Below are 24,240 nucleotides of genomic sequence, written 5' to 3' on the forward strand. Positions count from 1 at the left end.
CTTCCAAGTAGTTGGAACTACAGGAATGCACCACCATGCCTGGTGTAATATTTTGATTTGTTGTAGAGATGAGGTCTCACCAAGTTGCCCAGGCAGGTCTCGAACCTGTGAGTTCAGGCAATCCACTCACCTCAGCTTCCCAAAGTGATGGGATTATAGGCGTGAGACATCACGCCTGGCTGGAACTAGATTTTCTTTGCTAAGTATGTGTTACTACAAAATGGGAAATAATTCTATTCAAAGCTGGTTCTGGAAGTATTTTGAACTAGGTGAACTTTCCTTTAGCCTTCCCTCCTGAAATGTGTTCCTTTTTTTCTCTTTATGGATCATTCATCCTTTTTCTTGTATTACTTAAATCCTCCAACTTTTCTTTCTCCCTTCCTCTCTTTCTCTCTTTTGTTCGATACAGGGTCTCACTCTATCACCCAGGCTGGAGTGAAGTAGTGCATCATAGCTCTCTGCAGTCTCTAACTCCTGTGCTCAAGTGATCCTTCTGTCTGAGCCTTCCAAGTAGCTAGGACTATAGCCACCATGCCCAGCTAATTTTAAAACATCTTTTGCGGAGATGAGATTTTGCTATGTTGCCCAGGTTAGTCTCGAACTCCTGGCCTCAAGCAATCCTCCCACCTTAGCCTTCCAGGTCACTGGGATTATAGACATGAGCCACTGTACCCAGATATACTTTAATTTTTATTAAAGTCACCATGTTAACTACCTCCGACTTGTAAGGCCTATGTAGAATCCAAAAATGTTTTCCTGTGTTAAAAAAAAGTCAGGGCAGGGGCATACCGCATCAACAAGGCTACCTGCATAATGAACAGCAGTATTCCTAACCCTGAATTGTACCTCACGTCTTTAAAAGAAAAAAAAAATTAAAAGAAAAAAAAATCAGGTATCAGTGAGTAGGAGCTGCTGTCTTACAGCATTTAAAATAAAAATAAGCAGGGGGCTAATTTTGTACTTTAATACAGTAGGGTAAGAAAACCAAACACAGTGCCCAAGCTTATTTCCAGTAGGTTGTTTTATTCTTTCCTTACATTTTCATTGACTCGGTGTCTAACCAAAACAAAGTTTAGTTAAGCAGGGCATTGTAGGTGGAAAGCTTTAAGTTTAGAAGACAGGCATATAGATCATCATTTAATAGCTAACTAGCTCTGAGATAAGTCTGTTTACCTTTTTGGAACCAGCTTCTCTTTATCAGCCAATAATATATCTTTAATGATTGAAAAAAAAAACCTGATAAAGTCCCTTCTATTTCTAAAAAACCAATAGTTCTGAACATAAAGCCTCTGTTATGCTCTTCTCTGGATAACAGGAACTTGTAGACTTTATGACACAACCCAGGATAAAGGAAAAAACAAACCTACCTTTAAGAATAAAAAGGGCATATAGCAGGAAACAAATACAAAAAGCATTCTGAAAATACTGAGAACATTTAGTAAAAAGTGGAAAATCTGACAATACTGTACAGTCACAGCGCTCCTCTTCATAACAATGAATTTTCCTCCTCTCACTAAAATAGAGCAATTTTTATTGCCACAAGCACATGTGTTATTACTGGCAATAAGAATATAGTCATATTACGGGCAATAAGGATTTAATTGCACAGGATACCTCCTTCAACATCTTTATTTTAAGATGAACACTGGGGAAAACGATAATTCCCAGCATTTTCAGGGTTGCTATGGATACCTGTCATCCACATCCAGAGCCTGCAGGTTACATTCAGGGACTCTTGCCAGTTCGTTAATGATGTCGCTGAAACCCGCTGCTGCTGCAATATGTACACATGTTTTCCCGCTCTCATCATCATAGTTGATTATGGACGACCCTTGGTGATGGCTCAGAATGATGGAACATAGAATTCTATTTCCGCTCTGAAAAAAAGAACCAAAGAAAGCCCATTGCATACAAACAAGTGTGCTTTCCAGTGTATGCGTGTTAAGGAAGGAAAAAAAAAAAAAAGCAAGCCCAAAACTGAAAAACAAAAGAAAGCAAGAAAAGAAAAAGCAAACATATTCTGTATAAACCCTCAACAAGTTTCCACTTGTCTCAAGTCACCAAAGAGATTTCTGTACCACTTCAGAGTTAAATTGTCTTCTATAACTAGTGAATTATTTGAATTAAATACAGGTATCACTGACTGATATCAGAGCTAGCATGATGTATAGGAGGCCACTTAGACAACGACTTGCTCATTAGGTCTGTTCATTTTGCTTCCTCATTTGCTGTCGAGGTTAACCCCTAAGATACGGACGTAATCAATTTCAGTGTTAAAGAAATGACTATGAGTACTGATTGGCAGTATAATAATGCAGGAACAAAGCTTATTACATCCTTCCATGGTGTCTCTCTTGACCTATCATGATGATTTTTATTTGCTGTTTAGTGTCATGTTCCCTTGCACTAGGGATTTTCACCATGAATGTGGACCCTTGCAGAGATTGGGGTTTCGCTATGTGCCCAAGTTGATCTTGAATTCCTGACCTCAAACAATCCTCCTGCTTCAGCCTCCCAAGTCACTGGGATTACAGGTGTGAACCACTGCGCACAGCTATATTTTAATTTTAAAGTCACGTCAACTACCTCCAACTTCTGAGACTATGTAGTACCCCAAAATGTTTTCCCTGTGTTAAAAACAGGTGCTTGGGACTGGCCTTGCAACTCTGCGTATACTTGATCCTGACCCTCCCAGAGTTGGTGTCCAGGCCCTTGTCAGGGTCAGAGGACAATAGCAGTTGTTGGGTGGGGCTGAGAAATAGGGGTTTGAGAACCTGTCCCAGGGAAGCAGAACTGTGTGAGTAGAACCTCTACTGTCCTGTCAGACTTCAATTACAGAACAAATTAAAAGATAAGTAAGAATTTCCAGATGGCAACCACAGAGCATTAGACCCTAAAAACAGGGTTCCCTTAGGAGCACTCGACCCTCTCATGGCTGCACTGGTCACACACCCATACAGAGGTCTCTGCCTACAAACTTTTTCCTTCCATTTCTCTCATCTTCTCTCTTTTTTTTTGAGTTGGAGTCTCACTCTGTTGCCCAGACTGGAGTGCAGTGGCCACTCCCGGCCTCCGCAGCCTCGACCTGCTGGGCTCCGGCGATCCTTCCGCCTCAGCCTTCCGAGTAGCCGGAATTACAGGCGCGTGCTACCACGCCCGGCTGATTTTTTGATTTATTGTAGAGATGAGGTCTCGCCAAGATGCCCAGGCGGGTCTCGAACCCGCAGGCTCAGGCAATCCACTCACCTCAGCCTCCCAAAGGCACGGGATTACAGGCTGAGCCACCGAGCCTGGCTCATCTTCTCTCTTATATCCTCTTCTCCCTCCATCCTTCCTTTATCTCACAATGACTTTTACGTTACTTCAGCCAATTGTTTAAGTTGTGTAGCATGCCTCTCATCAGAAGTTGGCTACACTAAACACACCGAAGCTTTTATGCCCAGTTTATCAGTTTTTCTGAGATTCTTTCACTTGATGCTAGTTAAACATATTTTGAAGGGGTCTAAAATATATTGCAAATGGTTATGAACCACTTTTCTTTAAGGCACTATCTATTCAAGAAGGAAAACAAGCAAAAATAGCGTCAGCTCAACAACTTTTTTTTGTTGTTGTTGTTTACAGTTTCCTGGAAGAGCAAAGGAATTCAAGTTGCCAGGGTGATGCAAGGGACAAAACACCCTGTTCAGTTTCCCCTCCTGGTGGAAGAGAGAGCATTAAGCACAGATAGAAAAAAAAACAAATCTCAAATTCTCACTTCCCCCTGTCTCCCCTTCCCCTTGGGAAGAGTCATTTTGGAAATGGTGAACTGAACTAGAGGCTACTACCTAGAAATCCCAAGTCTGCCTCTTCAGGGACCCTGACCAATCGGGCCTAGACTGCAGGTCTCTTGGGAACTGAGATACTTAGACAGCTTCTCTACATAAGTGAAGGCAGACTCCCTTCCCTTTACCCTTTTCCTCCAAAATGTCTTTTGTCCTGAATTTTTTTTTTTTTTTTTGAGTTGGAGTCTCGCTCTGTCGCCCAGTCTGGAGGGCAGTGGCCGCTCCTGGCCACCGCAACCTCGACCTGCTGGGCTCCGGCGATCCTTCCTCCTCAGCCTTCCGAGTAGCCGGAATTACAGGCATGCGCTACCACGCCCGGCTCATTTTTTGATTTATTGTAGAGATGAGGTCTCGCTGCCCCAGGCGGGTCTCGAACCCGCAGGCTCAGGCAATCCACTCACCTCAGCCTCCCAAAGGCGCGAGATGACAGGCTGAGCCACCGAGCCCGGCTTGTCCTGAATTTTACAGACAATTCTTTTTCTTCTATACCTGAATCTCACTTATAGCATCATCATTTGTATTTTTCTATTCTTCATTTTTTTCCTTCTCCTTCTTTTTTCAGAGACAAGGGTTTTGTTATGCTGCCCAGGCTGGTTGAGATCTCCTGGCCTCAAGGGATCCTCCTGCCTTGACCTCCCAAAGTGCTGGGATTACAGGCATGAGCCACTGTGCTTCATACTATTCTCTCTTTTTTTTCTTTTTTTGAGTTGGAGTCTCAGGCTGGAGTGCAGCCTGGACTGGAGCGCAGTGGCACGCTCACGGCCACCGCAGCCTCGACCTGCTGGGCTCCAGCGATCCTTCTGCCTCAGTCTTCCAAGTAGGTGAAATTACAGGTGCACGCTACCACACCCGGTTGATTTTTATTTTATTTTATTTTATTTTATGTTTGAGTTGGGGTCTCACTCTGTCACCCAGACTAGAGTGCAGTGGCCGTTTTTGGCCACCGCAGCCTCGACCTGCTGGGCTCCGGCGATCCTTCCGCCTCAGCCTTCCAAGTAGCTGGAACTACAGGTGCACGCTACCACACCCGGTTAATTTTTTTGATTTATTGTAGAGATGAGGTCTCGCCAGTTGCCCAGGCAGGTCTCGAACCCGCGGGCTCAGGCAATCCACTCACCTCAGCCTCCCAAAGGCGTGGGATTACAGGCTGAGCCACCGAGCCTGGCTTATTTTGATTTATTGTAGAGACAAGGTCTCACCAAGTTGCCCAGGCTGGTCTCAAATCCCCGGGCTCAGGCAATTCTACCTCCCAAAGTGCTGGGATTACAGGCTGAACCACTGTACCCAGCTGGTCCTATTCTTTATAAGACGCTTCTCCCAGGAATAATGATGATAACTGTATTTACTGAGTGAACGTTCTGTGCTCGTCACATATACTAATTTATTTACTTCTGATAACAGTTTCACAAGGTAGGTACTATTATTATCATCCCCATATTGTAGAGGAGAAAATGAAGGCATAGAAGGATTAAGCAACTTGTCCAAGGTTGCAGCTAAGAATTAGCAGAGCCGCCGGGTGCGGTGGCGTGTGCCTGTAGTCCCAGCTACTGGGGAGGCTGAGGTTGGAGGATCGCTTGAGTACAGGAGTTCTGGGCTGCTGTGCACTATGCCGATTGGGTGTCCACACTAAGTTCGGCATCAATATGGTGAACTTCTGGGAGCAGGGGACCACCAGGTTGCCTAAGGAGGGGTGAACCGGCCTAGGTCGAAAATGGAGCAGGTCAAAACTCCCGTGCTGATCAGTAGTGGGATCGTGCCTGTGAATAGCCACTGTACTCCAGCCTGGGCAACATAGCCAGACCCTGTCTCTTAGCCGGGCTTGGTGGCTCAGCCTGTAATCCTGTGCCTTTGGGAGGCTGAGATAAGTGGATTGCCTGAGCCTGCGGGTTCGAGACCCGCCTGGGCAGCGAGACCTCATCTCTACCATAAATCAAAAAATCAGCCGGGCGTGGTAGCACATGCCTGTAATTCCGGCTACTTGGCAGGCTGAGGCAGAAGGATCACCGGAGCCCAGCAGGTCGAGGCTGTGGTGGCCGGGAGCGGCCACTGCATTCCAGTCTGGGTGACAGAGTGAGACTCCGACTCAAAAAAAAAAAGAATTAGCAGAGCCAGGATTGACTGTCTATAGAGGCCTTATGCTACACTGCTATACCACTCTGATAAAAGGAGCGGTCTATTAATTTGATCCTGCATGATACTGAAGGCACTAAAGCAAGAACTAATATTTAGATCTACAACAATTAGTAGCAGTGATGTGCGCCTTGTCAACTGAGACTTTCTTTAGAGTTAAACTTTGGATACTTTAAAAGCCTCTCCTAGGAAGGTTGCCGTGTTGCCTCCTCACGAGAATTTGAAGAAGCCCTAGAGAACACTGGTCTGTAAGCCAAGTCCTAGGATCAGTGGTCTACAGGCTATAGCATTCCCTTCTTAGCAGTCTGGACTGGGTGTCAGACAAAAATAGGCAGAACTGGGAGGCTGAGGAGGGTCACAGAGACCAGGAGACACCAGGGGAGAATGGGGATGTTGCCAGATGGGTCCTTAGGAAAAAATAAAGAGTGGGTTAACATTTGGTGGAAATGTTATTAAACAGGACAAGTAACGATGCTGGACATATTCTATTTTTGTAGAACCTTAGAATTCTACGTTGGGTTTCCAGATGAGTATTGTGAATCTTTAAAATTTGTTTTTTTTCTATTTATTAGTTTTGTTTTTGCCTTTGAATAATTCATAACTCTGCCTTCATGTACTCTGAAAAGTATTGGGAGCTGTCTGAGTCCTAGTAGTTTTTCTTTACTTTCATAAGGGAGGAGAGTCGAAAAATTCTCACTTATAAGAAGCCTTGCCAAGTTGAATTAATAAGTAGTATTTTACTAAAGGCAGATTGATTTAAAACAAACAAATAAATCAAGATTCCAATCTCCTGATTGTAGACGCTTTTTGTTCTAGGTGACCTTCTGGAGGAATCTAGTGGGAGATTTAGGACTAGTTGGTGATTTATTAGCATATGTCTGGGGATTTAGTTCCATGGAGGCTTCTTGGAGGGAGCTCCAGCCTCTTGAATGTTGGGCTATGTTTTCATTGCTTCTCTTGTGGTAGTGCCTGTATAAAGCAGAGGCTATGTTTTAGCCTCTGTGTTTTAGTCCATCCCCCTTAAAGGGATGGGTGGTTTTGTGATATGTGAAGACTGTCCTGGCTTATCAGTTCAGTTGAAACCAGTTATGTTAGACTAGAATGGAGACAGCATGAATGTTCAAGCATTGAAGATATGGGGTTAACCAGACAGAGAAAGTTGTCCAGTTGCACTGGCTTAGAGTCTGGACAATCTTCACCATTAGTTAGCCGCTTTGGACACAGGTTTTTTGCTTTTGCTTGGTCTGGACTCCAGAGATGCCAGACCCAAAAACCTGGGGCTGAGTGTTCTAAAGAGAAAGTGGAAGATAGAAATAGTGGGAAGAGAAAGTGGAAGATAGAAATAGACATGGTGACCCTCAGCTGCTGAACTACTTCATTTCGTTGATGTACTCATGCTTAATGTGAAAAAGAATCTTTATTTTTGTGTTAATGTGTAGATAGGCCCAGCTTCTGCTTCTAGCTGTCTGGCAAATGAAGTCTCCAGGATATGCCTGTGCTGTCCTTACTAAACTTACACTTGGGAGTCTTTCTGCTGACATGGAGTCTAGGTGAAGATTAACCTCGACAAATATTTGCTGAGCAATAAACCAGTAAATAGATACATGAGTAAAACAAGCCTTACAAACTGTATCAAAGCCAAGCAGAATCGAATTTTTCCAACCTTTTGGGCTCTTCTCTCATCTCCTCATTATTCTCCTGCTCTCACTACCTTTTCTTTTCTCTCCCTACTTGTATTTACTCTGAGGTAAATCCCTGTTTTCCCTCATTCTTTCCTACTCCCTTCCTTTCTGCACTCTAACTTGGGTAACCCTTCAAGGTTCCAGCTTCCTAATCTGGTCAAAGTCTTTGCTCCCAGAGTAATGGTCTGGATGCCAGACCATTTCTTTTTTTTTTTTTTTTCCTGAGGTTTTAGGTTAATATATAATTTATAATAAAATGAGAAATTTTATGTCTATATAAAAACAACGTAGATATATATGAAAACTTAAAAATATGAAAATAATAGCATCATTAGAATATATTCAGTAATTACATGCTGTTAAATTTCCTTACAACTTTTTGTATGTTTCCAATAGTCAAAGGGAAAAAAAACACTTATAAGTGAAGAATATTCAGTATCAATGGATATATCCATTAATCATTCTTTTATTTGCCAGGTGTGGTGGTTCATGCCTGTAATTCCAACACTTTGGGAGGCAGAGACTGGATGCCAGCAGTTCAAGACCTGACTGGGCAACATAGTGAGACTCTGTCTCTACAGAAAAACAAAAAATAGCCAGATGCAGCGGCGCAAACCTGTAATCCTATCACTTTGGGAGGCCGAGGGGAGGATTGTCTGAGACCAGGGGTGAGAGACCAGCCTGGACAACTTGGTGAGACCTCATCTCTACAATATCAAAAAAACTTAGCCAGGTGTGGTCGTGCACACATTTAGTTCCAGCTACTTGAAAGGCTGAGGAAGGCCTTTCTTGGTGGCTCAGCCTGTAATCCCAGTGCTTTGGGAGGCCAAGGTGAGTGGATTGCCTGAGCCCGAGGGTTCAAGACCTGCCTGGGCAACTTGGTGAGACCTCACCTCTACAATAAATCAAAAATTAGTCAGGCGTGGTAGTGCGCGCCTGTAGTTCCAGCTACTTGGAAGGCTGAGGCAGAAGGATCGCCGAAGTCCAGCAGATCGAGGCTGCGGTGACCGGGAGCGGCCACTGCACTCCAGTCTGGGTGACAGAGTGAGACTCCAACTCAAAAAAAAAAAAAAGGCTGAGGAGCAAGGATCACCTGAACCCAGCAGGTCCAGGGTGCGGAGGCTGTGAGTGTGCCACTGCACTCCAGCCTGGGTGACAGAGTGATACTCTGACTCAAAAAAAAAAAAAAAAATTCTCTTATTTGTGGATGCTGAGGTTGTTTCCAGTTCCCAATTCAAACCCTCAGAACTTGGAGCACTCATCCTTCTCAGTTAATATCATCAGGAAATATAGTATCCTCACAAATTTCAAGTTTGCTTTCCTATCTTTCCAGAGGGAAAAAATGCGGATGTGTCTCTTGTAGCTTTTTTTTTTTGCCTTGGTTAGGTTAGAGTGTGGATTTTCCAGACTGTAGGGGATGTGACAATTGCAGGCAGGAGGTCATATTTGTCAGGAAAATGCTTTGGCTCAGAAGGATCCAGCAGACGCTGAATGCTGCCCGAGGCATTATAGAGCTCGGAAACAATCCTTTACTTGGTGCGATAAGTGCAGGAGCTAACTACTGCCCACACACAGTGCACAGACCCCCAAGCAGTTTATCCTTCCCCAGCATTCATCTTGCTTAGCCAAGATGTCCTGGTTGTTCATTGTCCTAAATTGTGCTGATTCTGCACCGAGAGGAAAGTGAGGAAGCCTGGACCAGGGTCATGAGAATGATTTTCCTCCTCCTGGAGTTCAGGCCTTGGTGAGCCTTGCAGCCTGTGGAGCAGAATCTGAACATATTCCTCATTAAGGGGTGGTTGGGGTCCTGGAGGGTCCTCTTCCTGCAGATCAGGATTCAGAAGTTGTGCCTTTTACTGAAAATCTGTGTGGGCCGGGTGTGGTGGCTCAAGCCTGTAACCCCTCCACTTTGGGAGGCTGAGGAAAGAGGATTACCTGAGCTCAGGGGTTCGAGACAAGTCTGGGCAACTTGGTGAGACCTTGTCTCTACAACAAATCAAAAAATTAGCCGGATGTCATAGTGCATGCCTGTAGATGCAGCTACTTGAAAGGCTGAGGCGGAAGGATCACCGGAGCCCAGCAGGTCGATACTATGGTGGCCGTGAGCGTGCCACTGCACTTCAGCCTGGGCAACAGAGTGCAACTCTGACTAAAAAAAAAAAAAAAAAAAAAAGAAAGAAAAAGAAAATCTGAATGGCAGAAGTTGACTTAAAGGCTTGAGGTCTCTACATATTGGTGGTGCGGTTGGCCGAGTGGAGACAAGATGACTCCAGCTGACTGTGCCTGCGGCTGCCACAAGTCTCTCTCAGTGTATCCCTTTGAGAGGGCTCCATTCTGCAATCAGAGCCTGACAGATCTCATCCCACCATTGCAAAATGTAAGCTATGTTCATCTGTCCCAGATCCTGAGGTGGCTGTTCTTTGTGCTCAGGCTGAGTCTGAGTATCGGAGAAGTTCTCTCCCAGAGTTGGCCGTATGGGCAAGTGATTTCTTAGTATCAGAGGGTGGTTAGAATTTTCCCCTTCCTGCACAGCCTGTGTGGCACTTGGTCCTTGGCTTACACAGACCATGAAGGGATCCCAAGGAACAAAGGACATGTGGGATGGAGATGTTTGGTTCCTGCTGAAAGAATTGGAGGCAGAAAAATGATCAGACCTATCTGGAGGAGAGAACAGGTCGATTTGATGCTCCTTAACAGACATATCTAAGCCCTCATTGGGACCATCTACCATTGAATCCACTGGATCCCTTCTGCTCTGCTCTGGATGTAGATTTCTTTGGTTCTGAAACCACATTTGAATTCTTGATTCCCATATGCCTGTTTGTTGAGCCAGTTTTTTCCTGGTAACAATATCAGGGAATGGGTTCATCTTAAAGACTTGAACTAGTTTGCTTCTTTGAGTTTTTGTGATGAATAACTGGTATTGTCCGACTGTTTTGCATAAGTATTCTTGAGTCCAGCATTGAAGCTGGTCATGCCCCTGGGTTTGGTCTTTTCCTAAGGAGCATCTGGACTCCAGTTGTCTCTGTTCTGTTCTGTAGTTTTTAAGCCAAGTCACTTGAAGTGCTGTTAAAATTCATCTTGGGAAAGCCTGAAAGCCACAGAGATTAGCAAGCAACTGAACTCCAGACCAATTCTTAAACTTGACTTTCTTGCTGTTTATTCTGGGCATATGTGGCATTGCAGCCATCTTCTTATGGGGCACTGGGAGCCATGTGAACTGGATTCCTGTCTGGGTGCTGGGTGCACTTGGGCAAATGATGAGCTCCGTGTATACTAGTATTCCCACATGGGAACTGAAGGGTTGGACTAAACGACCTGTGTGGTCTCTTCCAGCTCTAAGGTTCTTTCACCTTATGAACTATATCCACTGGTATATGGCATTTATAATTATCCTTTGGCATTCTGAATATATTGAGAGCTAAAATATATTTACAGGCCTTTGACACAGTTCAAACAGTTGACCACAGATCAACTGAGAGTGTGTGTGCGTGTGTGTAATTCCTTAACCACATAACCACATATTAAATAAACAAACATAAAGTAGTCATTTTATATTAGTGCAGTTCCTTTCTATCATTTTTTGAACAGTGCACGAAAGAAAAGTGCTGCTGAGGAAGATCCCAGATAAACACATTTTCTAGTCAGTGAAGGAGGGAGCTAGTGGTGAAATTTGACAGTAGACATGTGCCCCTCTTACTGACCTGCCACGATGCCCAGAATTCTTGTTGTTAGAAAAACTCATTGGTATTAAGGCATTGTACCCCAAAGTGGAGAGACAGGCAGATACAGAGAATCACAACATACCAGAGCGGAAACCTCGGATGGAATCAGTGCTACCCTAAGCAGGGTAGAGAAACCTAGACTTTAGTTGATGAACTGCTGAAGGTTCAGTGTGGACAAGGGTAAAAATTGCAAACGCCGGGGGGGACCCAATCATAGGGAGGGGGTAGTGGTGACATCCTTTTATGAATTTTATGTCTAGGCACTTGACTAGGTTCTCATAGTTAATATCAGAAAAATTCCCACAGGCTTCTGGCAGGAGGAGGGGAAAACAACTATTTTGAAACATATCAGAACACTCTGTTCTTCTTAACAATGTCTGCCCTCAAGAGAAATTAGTTAACCAGAGCCTAACCTGCTGGGGTTTTATCAGAGATAATTGACTTTGGGGAAGGAAAATGCTCAACCCCAGTTAGCTCTAACATTCCACATGGAAGACAAAAAAACACTTAATTCCAGCCCACTCTAGTCATCCTTCCCTACCTAAAGGGAAGAAAAAACAAAACCAAACCTTGAGAAACACTTGTAAAGTTCACATTCCAGAGGCATAGGCTCACTAAAAGACAGAGACCTAATCATAGGATGATATAGTACATTTCTTTTCCTGCAACATCTCATCACCACATTCCCAAAAGCCTTTTCACAGGAGTTCCTCTTATCCACTATATCATGTTTGGCTATCAGTAAAAAATTACAAGGCATATCAAAAGGCAAAAAATATGATCTGAAGAGATAGAGCAATCATCAGCTGCAGACATGACATGAATGTCAGAATTATCATACAGGGAATTAAAACAATTGTGATTAATATGCTAAGACATAAAGTAGATAGCACATAAGATCAGATGGATGATGTAAGCAGAAAGATGGAAATACAAGAAAGAACCAAAAAAGAAATGATAGAGATTTAAAACACTGCAATAGACATGGAGAATGTCTTTGATGGTCTTATTAGTAGACTAGACATAGTTAAAGAAAGGATCTCTGCATTTGAAAATATATCTCAATAGAAGTCTCCAAAACTGAAAAACAAAGAGAATAAAGACTGGGGGAAAAAAAAGAACAGACTATCCAAGAACTGTGGGAGAACTACAAAAGAGGTAACATAAAGGTAATGGGAATACCAGAAGGAGGAGAAAAAAAAAAAAAAAAAACAATAGAAGAAATATTTGAGACAATAATAATGACTGAGAATTTCCCCAAAGATAATGTTAGACACCAAAGCTCAGAGAACACCAAGCAGGATAAGTGCCAAAGAAAACTACATGCAGACATTGAAGGGTGCAGGAAGCGACCAGCGGGGCGGCTCCCCAAATGGCTCCGACACACCAGACAACAAAGGCCCTAGGTCCCGGCTTCTGTGAGCACAATTCCCCACGGGTGCGAATTTCAAACCTGCCCGCATACGAATTTCAAACCTGCAAGCCTCCAATCCGTAGCCAGCTTTGTTATGCGTCCAATAGGACCATAACACGGCATTGGCCCCACCCTACTCCCATGCAGCTCCTCCAATAGGAACATAGCACGGCCCCTTCCGGCCCCTGTCGGGCTGATAAATACAGCCCTCTCCCCGCAACTCTCTCTCGGTCTCTCTGTCGCTCTCTCCCTCTCTCCCTCTCTCCCTCTCTGCAGCTCTCTCCCCGCCTCTCTCCCACTTCCTCTCTCTCTCTTCCTCTCTCTTTCTCTCTCTCTTTTCCTTTTTTCCCGTTACAGATCCCCCTCTGTAACAGCCGCTTTAATAAATCTCTTGGTCCTGGCCGGGTGTGGAGTCATTACTGGCGCCGAACTTCTTTGAGACATACCGTTTTCAAATGATAGAAAATCAAATAAAGAAAAAAAAAATCCTTTCAGAAGCCAGAGAAGGGAAACACCCCACCTTACCTCTAGAGGAACAGAAATAGGAATTCCACCTAACTTATCCTCAGAAACCATGAAAGCAAGAAGAGACTGGAGTAAAATATTTGAAGTGCTGAGGAAACGTCTCCCACCAATCTAGAATTCTTTACTTTGTGATATTATCCTTTGAAAGTGAAGAGGAAATACTTTTTTATGTGAACAAAAATTGAGGAAATTTGTGTCTGGTAGACCTGCTTGGTAATAAATGTTAAAAGAAGCCCCTTGAAGAGAAGAAAAATAATATAGGCCAGAACTTCTAAGCTCCATAAAGAAAAGAAGAGCATTGAAGAAGGACTAATTAAAGTAAAAAACAAAACCAAAAACTTTTGTTTTTCCCACTGTTAATGGACCTAATAGATAACAGTTTGTTCAAAATAATAATAATGTATTCAATATATATGCTTATTCATACAGTGTTATATATACATATATATGCTTATATATATTATATATAAGTGAAATGAATGACAGCAATCATACAAGGGATAAGTGGAAGGAATTAGGATTGTTTTGCTATTATAAAGTATTCAAACTATCCATGAAGTAGTATAGTGTTATTCTGAAGTGGATCTGGATTAGTTGCAATTATTTAGCACACTCTGAGGCAACCATTAAAAAAGTAAGAAAAGAAGTATAGCTATTATGCTAAGAAAAAGAGAAAATGTAATAATATAAAATGCTGATTAAAACCACAAAAGGTAGAGAAAGAGTGGAAGACAAAAATAGAAATGAAGAAAAAGGGCAACAACAAGTAAAAATATGATAAATATTAATCCAACTATATCAACAATCACTTTGAGCATCAATGATCTAAATGCACCAATTAAAAGACAGAAATTGTCAGAGTGGATCAAAAAACAAGACCAACTATATGTTGTCTACAAGAAACCCGATTTAAATGTAAAGACACGCATATATTAAAAGTATCCATCTATGTGGTGAAAGATTTATCATGCAAACACTAAGCAAAAGAAAGCAGTAGGCTGGGCGCAGTGGCTTACGCCTATAATCCCAGCACTTTGGGAGGCTGAGGCGAGAGGATTGCCTGAGCCTGTGGGTTCGAGACCAGCCTGGGCAACATGGTGAGAATTTGTCTCTACAATAAATCAAAAAAACGGATTTACTGCACCTGTAGTTCTGGCTACTTGGAAGGCTGAAGCAGAATGATCGTCTGAGCCCAGCAGGTTGAGGTTGCGGTGGCCATGAGCATGCCACTGCACTCCAGCCTGGGTGACAGAGTGAGACTCCAACTCATAAAAAAAAAAAAAAAAAAAAAAAAAAAGAAAACAAAAGAAAGCAGGAGTAGCTATATATTAATTTTAGACAAGCCAACTTCAAAGCAAAGAAAGTTATCAGGATTAAAGAAGAGGATTACATATTTATAAAGGAGTCAATTCTCCAAGAAGACATCATAATCCTTATGCATACAACAACAGAGTATCAAAGTATGTGAGAAAAAACTGATAGAAATGCAAAGAGAAATAGATGACTCCATTATTATAGGTGAAGACTTCAATGCCCCTTTATCAGAAATGGACAGATCCAGTGAGAAAATCAGTAGGGACATAGTTGAACTCAACAATATCATCAATAAACTGACATAATTGACATCTATTGACAACTTAATTCAAGAACAGCAAAATATACATTCTTAACAAGCTCACTTGGAGTTTTCATCAAGATAAACCACAGTCTGGGCCATAAAACAAATCTTAACAAATTTGAGAGAATAGAAATCATGTAATGCATGCTCTCAGACTACGGTGGAACTAAGCTATAAATCAATAATAGAAAGATAACTGGAAAATTTCCAAATGTGTGGAAATTAAACAACACACTTCTAAATAACACAAAAGAAGAAATTTCAAGAGGTTTAAAAAAAATTTTTAAAATTTTACACCAAAATTTGTGGAATGCAGCAAAAACAATGTTTAGAAGAAAATGTATAGCATTGAATGCATATACTCAAAAAGAAAAAAGATTTAAAATCAATTGTATGAACTTGTAGTTTAGAAAACTAGAAAGAGGAGCAAATTAAGTCTAAAGTATGCAGAAGAAGAGAAACATGAAAATTAGAGTAGAAATCAATGAAATTTAAGACAAAATCAACAAAACCAAAAGTTGGTTCTTTGAAAAGATCAATAAAATTGATAAGCCCCTAGCCAGGCTAACTAAGAAAAAAAGAAAGAGACTCAAATTACTAATGTCAGAAATGGAAAAAGGTACTTTACTACAGATCCCATGGACATTAAAATAATAATAAAGAAATGCTAGGAATAACTCTGTGCTCACAATGATAACTTATCTGAAATAAATCAATTCTTTAGAAGCCATAATCTGCCAAAATACATACAAGGAGAAATAGACAATCTGAATAGGTGTATATGTACTAAAGAAATTGAATGAATAATTAAGAATATTCTATAGAAGAAAGTCCCAGGCCAATATGGGTTCACTGGTAAATTCTACCAAGTACTTAGGAAAGAAATTATACCAATTCTCTACAATTTCTTTCAAAAGATAGAAGAATAGGGAATACTTCCTAACTCATTATATGAGCCAGCATCATGCTGATACCAAAACCAGATGAAAACATTATCAGAAAAGAAAACTATAGACCAATACCTATAATAAGCATAAATGCAAAAATCTTCAACAAATTATTAGTAAATTGAATCAAATAATGTATAAAAATAATTATATATTATGATCAAGTAGGATTTATTCAAGGCGTGCAAGGTTGGTTTAACATTTAAAAATCAATGTAATCCATCACATCAACAAGCTGAAGAAAAATTACATAATCATATTAATGATGCCAAAAAAAGCATTTGACAAAATTTACCACTTATTTATAATAAAAACTCTCAGCAAATTAGGGATAGAGAGGCACTTCTTTAACTTGATAAAGAAAATGTATAGGAAACTTATAGTTAATTTCATATTAACGGTGAAAAAATTAGAAGCTTTCCAACAAATATCAGGAACAAGGTAAAAATGTTCCTCTCACAACTTCCTTTTGTTTTCCCGTTATGATAACTTTTGGCGAGACCTCATCTCTACAGTAAAATTAAAAAATTAGCCGGGCGTGGTAGCGCGCGCCTGTAATTCCGGCTACTGGGAAGGCTGAGGCAGAAGGATCGCCGGAGCCCAGCGGGTTGAGGCTGCGGTGGCCGGGAGTGGCCACTGCACTGCAGTCTGGGCGACAGAGTGAGACTCCAACTTAAAAAAAAAAATTATTTTTATTTTTTGTTCTTTAAATAAAAATGTTTCGAGTGGTTTTGGTTACATGGATGTATTGTACAGTGGTGAAGAAGTCTGGATTTTAAGTATATCCATCACCCTCACTAATGCATATTGTACCTGGTAGTGAATTTTCATCCCTCACCTCATTTCCACCCTCCTGCTTCTGAGTCTCCAGTGTCCATTCTACCACTCTATCTGCCTTTGCAGACCCATAGCTTAACTCCCACTTACAAGTGAGAACATGCAGTATTTGGTTTTCCATTCCTGAATTACTTCACTTAGGATAATGGTCTCCAATTCTATCTAAGTTGCTGCAAAAGACATTTCATTCTTTTTTATGGCTGAATAGTATTCCATAGTGTGTGTGTGTGTGTGTGTGTGTGTATGTGTCTCTCATTTTCATATACGTGTGTGTGTGTGTATCTCCCATTTTCATATACATATGTGTCTGTGTATCTCCCATTTTCATATACATATGTGTGTGTGTGTATGTGTGTGTGTGTGTGTGTGTGTGTGTGTGTGTGTATGTGTGTGTATGTGTGTGTGTATTATATCCCACTGATAAGTTGATGGGCATTTAGGTTGGTTCTACATCTTTGCAGTTGTGAACTGTGCCATGAAAAACATCCAAGTGTAGGTGCATTCTTTGTAAAATATCCTTTCCTTTGGATAAATACCAAGTAGTGAGATTGCTGAATCCAATGGTAGATGTACTTTTAGTTCTTTGAGAAATCTCCAAACTGGTTTCTACAAAAGTTGTACCAACAACAACAGTGTATAAGTATTTCCTTTCCACCACATCTACACCAACATTAATTGTTTTTTGATTTTTAAATTAATGGCCATTCTGACTGGTATAAGATGGTATCTCATTGTGGTTTTAATTTGCATTTCCCTGATAACTAGTGAAACTGAGCATTTTTTCATATGTTTGTTAGCCATTTGTATATCTTTTTTTCAGAGATGTCTGTTCATGTCATTTGCTCACTTTTTAATGCGGTTGTTTTTTCTTGCCGACCTGTTTGAGTTTTTTGTAGATTTTGAATATTAGTCTTTTATCAGATATATATTTTGTGAATATTTTCTCTGATTATATACGTTGCCTATTTACTCTGTTGATTATTTCTTTTGCTGTGCAGAAGCTTTTTAGTTTAATCATGTTCCACTTATTTATTTTTGTTTTTGTTGCATTTGCCAGTGGGGTCTTAGCCATATGTTCCTTGCCTAGGCCAATGTCCAGAAGAATTTTTCCTAAGTTTTCTTTGAGAATTACTATGGTTTCAGGTCTTACATTTAAGTCTTTAATTCATCTTGAGTTAATTTTTGTATGTGGTGAGAGATAGAAATCCAGTTTCATTCTTCTACATGTGAGTATCCAATTTTCCCAGCACCATTTATTGAATAGGGTGTCTTTTCTTCAGTATATGTTTTTGTTTTTTTGTCTGCTATGTCAAAGATCAATTGGTTGCAGGTATTTGGGTTTATTTCTGAATTCTCTATTCTGTTCTATTGGTCCGTGTGTCTATTCTTGTACCAGTACCATGACATTTTGGTTACTATAGCTTTGTAGTTTAATTTGAAGTAGAGTGATATGATGCCTTCAGCTTTGTTCTTTTTGCTTAGGATCACTTTGACTATTCAGGCTTTTTTTGGTTCCATAAAAATTTTAGGATTTTTTTTTCTAATTCTGTGAAAACAATGTTGGTAATTTGATAGCAATTGCGTTGAATCTGTAGATTACTTTGGGTAGTATGGCCATTTTAACAATGTTGATTCTTCCAACTCATGAGCATAGGGTGTTTTTCCATTTATTTGTGTATGCTATGATTCCTTTCATTAGCCTTTTTTAGTTCTCCCTGTATAAATCTTTCACCTCCCTGGTTAAATAGATTCCTATGTGTTTTTTTGTTTTGTCTTGTTTTTCTGGCAGTGATTGTAAAAGGGATTGAATTCTTGATTTGATTCTCAGTTTGGTCATTGTTGGTGTATATCAGTGCAATTTATTTGTGAGTGTTGATTTTGTAGCCTGAGACCTTAATGAATTTTTTTTTTTCAAGTTCAGGAGTCTTATGGAGGAGTCTTTGGAGTTTTCTAGGTATAAGATCATTTCATCGACAGAGATAGTTTGACTTTTTTTTTTCAGTTTGGATACCCTTTATTTCTTTATCTTGCCTAATTGGTCTGGCTAGGACTTCCCCCTCTTATAACTTCTTTTCAATATCGTACCACCTAATGCAATAAGACAAGAGAAGAAAATAAAAATATACTGATTGAGCCGGGTATGGTGGCTCATGCCTATAATCCCAGCACTTTGGGAGGCGGAGGTGAGAGAATTGCCTGAGCCCATGGAGTCGAGACCAGCCTGGGCAACTCAGGGAGACTTCATATCTACAATAAATCAAAAAAATTGGCCAGGCATGGTGGTGTGTGCCTGTGGTTCCAGTTACTTAGAAGGCTAAGGTGGAAGGATCATCTGAACCCAGCAGGTAGAGCCTGCAGTAGCCATGAACATGCTACTGCACTCCAATCTAGGTGACAGAGTGAGACTCCAACTAAAAAATATATATATACTGATTGGGAACGAAGAAATTAAACTGTCTTTGTTTTCAGATAACATAGTTATCTATGTAGAAAATCTGAAAGAATAGACAAAAACAAAACAAAACAAACAAAAACTCCTGAAACTAAGAAGTAATTATTGCAAGGCTTTAGGATACAAGAATTAATATACAAAAGTTGATAATTTTCCTATATAACAGCAATTAACAAGTATAATTTGAAATTTAAAACACAATATCATTTACATTAGCATCCTCCAAAATGAACTACTTAGGTACAAATCTAACCAAATATGTACAATATCTATATGAGGAAGTCTACAAAACCCTGATGAAAGAAGTCAAATAACCAAATATATAGAGAGATATTCCATGTTCATAGTTAGGAAGAATTAATATTGTTAAGATGTCAGTTATTCAAAACTTGATCTATATATTCAACGTAATCCTAATCAAAATACCAGCAAGTTAGTTTGTGGATATCAACAAACTGATTCTTAACTTTATAAGGAGAGGCAAAAGACCCAGAATAACCAACACAATATTAGAGAACAAAGTACAAGGACTGACGCTACTTGACTTCAAGACTTACTGTGAAGCTACAGTAATCAAGACAGTGTGATATTGGCAAAAAGACAGATAAATAGATCAATGTAATATAATAGCCCAGAAATAGACTTACATAAATATAGTCAACTGATCTTTCACAAAAGTAAAGGCAATACGATGGAGAAAAGATAGCCAATTCGAATAGTACTAGAACAACTGGACATCATATGCAGAAAAAAAAACTTAGACACAGATTTTAACATCTTTCACAAAGATTGACCCAGGGTGATCACAGACCTAAATGTAAATCATAAAATTATTAGGTTGATGCATAAGTTTGTAGTGTTTGCTTTTGGCATGGCAACACTGCAGTGCTGGGAGTTGGTTTATCGTTTGTCATTTGGAGTGACAATGTTGTGCTTGTGCATACACCTTGCATTTTGCAGATTTGAAGAAAGTTAGTGCTATTTGCAGGCTAAAGAAGATGGAATGTCAAGTGGAAAAAAAATGAACACATCCATGTTTATTCTTCTGTTTGAGTTTAACAGAGGAGTAAGGGCAACAGAGGCAGCTCAGAACATTTGTGCCATGTATGGGGAGAATGTCATTGGAGAAAGCACGCCCAGAAAATGGTTTTGTCATTTCAAAGAGGGTCATTTTGATCTGAATGATTCTCTACATTCAGGAGGCCCATTGGGCTTTTATGGAGACTGTTTAAATGCTTTAATCCACAAGGATCCATACCAGTTAACCTGAGAACTGGCAAATGTGATTAACTGTGACCAGTCCACAAGTGTGCAACATTTGCATTCCATGGGCAAGTGAAAAAATGCTATGAGTTTATGTATCAACTTAATATAAGGATTCCAGATGGTAAGAGGAGAAAATCTAGATGACATTGGGTTTGATGATGACTTTTTGGATGACTTTCAAACACCAAAAGCATAACCAATGAAATAAAAAATGGACAAACTGAACTTCATTAAAATTAAAAACGTTTCCTCTGTCAAAGTCACTGTCAAAAGAATAAAAAGACAAGCCACAAACTGGAAGAAAATATTTGAAAAAGACATATCTGATAAAGGACTGCTATCCAAAATATGCAAAATATTTAAAAGTCAACAATAAGAAATCAATCTGATTTAAAAATGGGCCCAAATACCCTATCCTAGATTGTGAACACAAATAAAAGCCTGTATCAGCTCTAAAACAAACAAACAAAAAAACACCTTAACAGACCCTTTACCAAAGAAGATACACACAGATGGCTATATAAGCATATGGAAAATGCTTTACATTACATGTCATCAGGAAAAAACAACAGTGAAATACCACTATATACTACTAGAATGCTTAAAATACAGAACACTGACAACACCAAATGCTGACAAGGATGTATAATAACCAGAACTCTCATTCAGCACTGGATGAAACACAAATGCCACAGCCACTTTGGAAGACAGTTTGGTGGTTTCTTATAAAACTAAACATACTCTTACTCTGTGATCCAGCAATGGTGCTCCTTGATGTTTACTCAAAGGAGTTGAAAACATGTTCACACAGGAATCTGCAAATGGATGCTTATAGTAGCTCTACTTATAATTTACGAAACTTGGAAGCAACCAAAATATCCTTCAGTAGGTGAATGGATAGACTATGATACATCCAAACAATGAAATATTATTCAGCACTAAAAAAAAAAAAAAAAAAAGAGCTTATCAAGCCATGAAAAGGCATGTAGGAAGCATAAGTGCATATTACTAAGTCAAAGAAGCCAATCTAAAAAGGCTACATATAATATAATTCCAACCACATGACATTCTGGAAAAGGCAAAAACTATGGAGACAATCAAAAGATCTGTGGTTGCCAGGGATTGGGGTGGGAAGTATAAAGGGAGTACAGGGACAGTGAAACTACTCTGTATGACATTATAATGATTCTTGCATATCATTATACATCTGTCCAAACTCATGGAATATACAACACCATGAGTGAACCCTGAGGTAAAAATATGGACTTTGGGTGATAATGATGTGTCAATGTAGGTTCATTAATTGTAATAAACATATCACTGCAGAGGGGAATGTTGATAATGGGAGAGGCTATCCATGTGGGGAGCTGGGATATATGATATAATTCTGTATTTTCCTCTCAATTTTGTTTGGAGTCTATAAAAGTGCTCTACAAAATAAATCTTTAAACAAAACATTTTTTCCACAGAGAAGACCCAATAAACCATTAACCCCACTGGCTTGAGATGAATAAGTTTATTGGACAGAATTCAAAGAATACATCTTTAGGGGCCTAAGATTCACACAGCTCTGTTCTGGGTAGGTGTTGAGAGACATTGAGCTGAATAAGGCACATTGCTCTTTTTTTTTTTTTTCTTTTTTTTGAGTTGGAGTCTCACTCTGTCACCCAGACTGGAGTGCAGTGGCTGCTCCCAGCCACCGCAGCCTTGACCTGCTGGGCTCTGGCGATCCTTCCGCCTCAGCCTTCCAAGTAGCTGGAACTACAGGTGCACGCTACCATGCCCGGCTCATTTTGATTTATTGTAGAGATGAGGGCTCACCAAGTTGCCCAGGCGGGTCTTGAACCCGCAGGCTCAGGCAATCCACTCACCTCAGCCTCCCAAAGGCGCGGGATTACAGGCTGAGCCACCGAGCCCGGCTGGCACATTGCTCTTAGGCCTGCAGTCTAAAAGGGAAGCCACTAGCATTCCACTGATTTTAACAAAGTCCTAGAAATGACATGGAGGATATAACTCTGCAGGTGAGCTCAACAGAGAAGGTGATATTTAGTCGGGCTTTGAGGAGTAAGAACGAATAAGCAGAAATTCTGCAAGCAGAAGGGAAGATGCAGGGTGTGCAAGAAGACGTTTTTCACCCAAATGGAAGAACATGACCAAGGGGGAGACAGAATGAATCTCTATGATATATTGAGGGGGAAGTATTAATATTCCAGTTTGATTGGAACAAAGATCATAGCTAAAGAGGGAAAGTCAGGGGGTGGGGAGAGGCTGCTCACAGCATTAAGAACTAGTCTAAGGAGTTTACTCTTTGCCACAAAATGGAACTCAGTGTAAAGGCTTTGAGCCAAAGACCAACAGTGACTATAATTGTTTTGGTGTAATAAACAGCTATGTTGACATGTCTTTGTGGTCTGTAGGAAGAGCACTGTGAGAATATATTGGAAAAAAGATGGACTGAGAGTAGGAATATCAGTTATTCCAACTGTTCAGGTAAGACATGATGCAATCTTGATTTGAGAAAAAGTAATGGGAAGTTTGTTAAATGGTCAACATTTGTTCTTGCAAGTGACTTCCCATAATTTTTCTTCTTTTTCATTTTTCAGCATGGTATGGACTGCAGTAAATGGGCTCCCAAGTCCTTTGGCTTCTGATTAGCTTTGGCCAATGGTGGCACTGACAGGAGGTGGAGGCAGGAGGAAAGAGAGCTTGGGGTATTTATTCCTCAATTCCCTTCCTTCACAGTTTGGTTATTTTCTCAAAGGCTACAGTATCTGTCTTGGGACATCTCCTACTGCTATAGCTTTAGGCATGACTTAGGAATCATTCCCTCCTATGCCTTTTTAGGCCCATAATTTCTTTTTTTTTTTGAGTTGGAGTCTCACTCTGTCGCCCAGACTGGAGTGCAGTGGCCGCTCCCGGCCACCGCAGCCTCGACCTGCTGGGCTCCGGCGATCCTTCCGCCTCAGCCTTCCAAGTAACTGGAATTACAGGCATGCGCTACCATGCCCGGCTGATTTTTTGATTTATTGTAGAGACGAGGTCTCGCTCCACAGGCGGGTCTTGAACCTGTGGGCTCAGGCAATCCACTCACCTCAGCCTCCCAAAGGCGCGGGATTACAGCCTGAGCCACCGAGCCCGACTAGGCCCATAATTTCTTAATGGTAACCTGCTGTCACTAGATCTGGGGTGTATGATAAATAGCCTCTTTATGCATCTCTCCTCAACTACCCCCATTTGAGTGTGCCATCTCTTTCCTGCCGGGAACTTAACCCGGATAGTGGTAATAGAAATAAGGGGAGAGCAATGAGAGACCTGAGGTGATAGAACTGAGAGTGCTTGATAATCAACTGGATATGATGGGCGATAAGGAATGAGTACTCATAGACCATGCAGAGAGGTCACTGGCTTGGACTACTGGGAGGTTGGAAATGAAATATGGGAGAGGTCGTGGATTCAGTCTGAATATGTTGAGTTGAAGTGTCTGTGGGCAATTGTGGGAAGATGACGAAATGTGGGTCTAGAGTTCAAGAGAGAGGTCAGAACTGGAGTTATTCAACTGAGACTCTTCCAGATCAGATGATAGTTGGGGTCATAGAAACCAATGAGCTCTTTGAGAAAGAGAGTGAAAAAGGACTGAGGATGAAATTTCCACAGGGTCGAGGAGTGAAAGAGAGATGAGGCGGAGAGATACCTGTGTAGACTCGTGATAAGCTAGTGTCATCACAGGCAGGCAAGAGCATACCCCTAAGGGACTAGGGTGCCATCCAGGGATATTGTGATGGAGACTCTGCTTAGTGGTAGACCAGATACAGCCAAACAGTGT

At 40.8% G+C, this 24,240-nt stretch overlaps 1 protein-coding gene across 1 annotated transcript in view; it reads right to left on the minus strand.

Annotated features, from left to right (window-relative positions):
• ANKRD55 (ankyrin repeat domain 55) overlaps window positions 1–24,240 on the minus strand; it is a 126,018-nt gene that overhangs the window by 18,581 nt on the left and 83,197 nt on the right. Inside the window, exon 8 of the mRNA XM_008055387.2 lies at window positions 1,693–1,877. Coding sequence (XP_008053578.1) covers window positions 1,693–1,877 — 185 coding nt within the window. The remainder of the gene's footprint in view (window positions 1–1,692; window positions 1,878–24,240) is intronic.

This window comes from Carlito syrichta, unplaced genomic scaffold (assembly GCF_000164805.1).
Source record: "Carlito syrichta isolate Samal-C Ts95f unplaced genomic scaffold, Tarsius_syrichta-2.0.1 Scaffold301838, whole genome shotgun sequence".
Taxonomy (NCBI): Eukaryota; Metazoa; Chordata; class Mammalia; order Primates; family Tarsiidae; genus Carlito; species Carlito syrichta.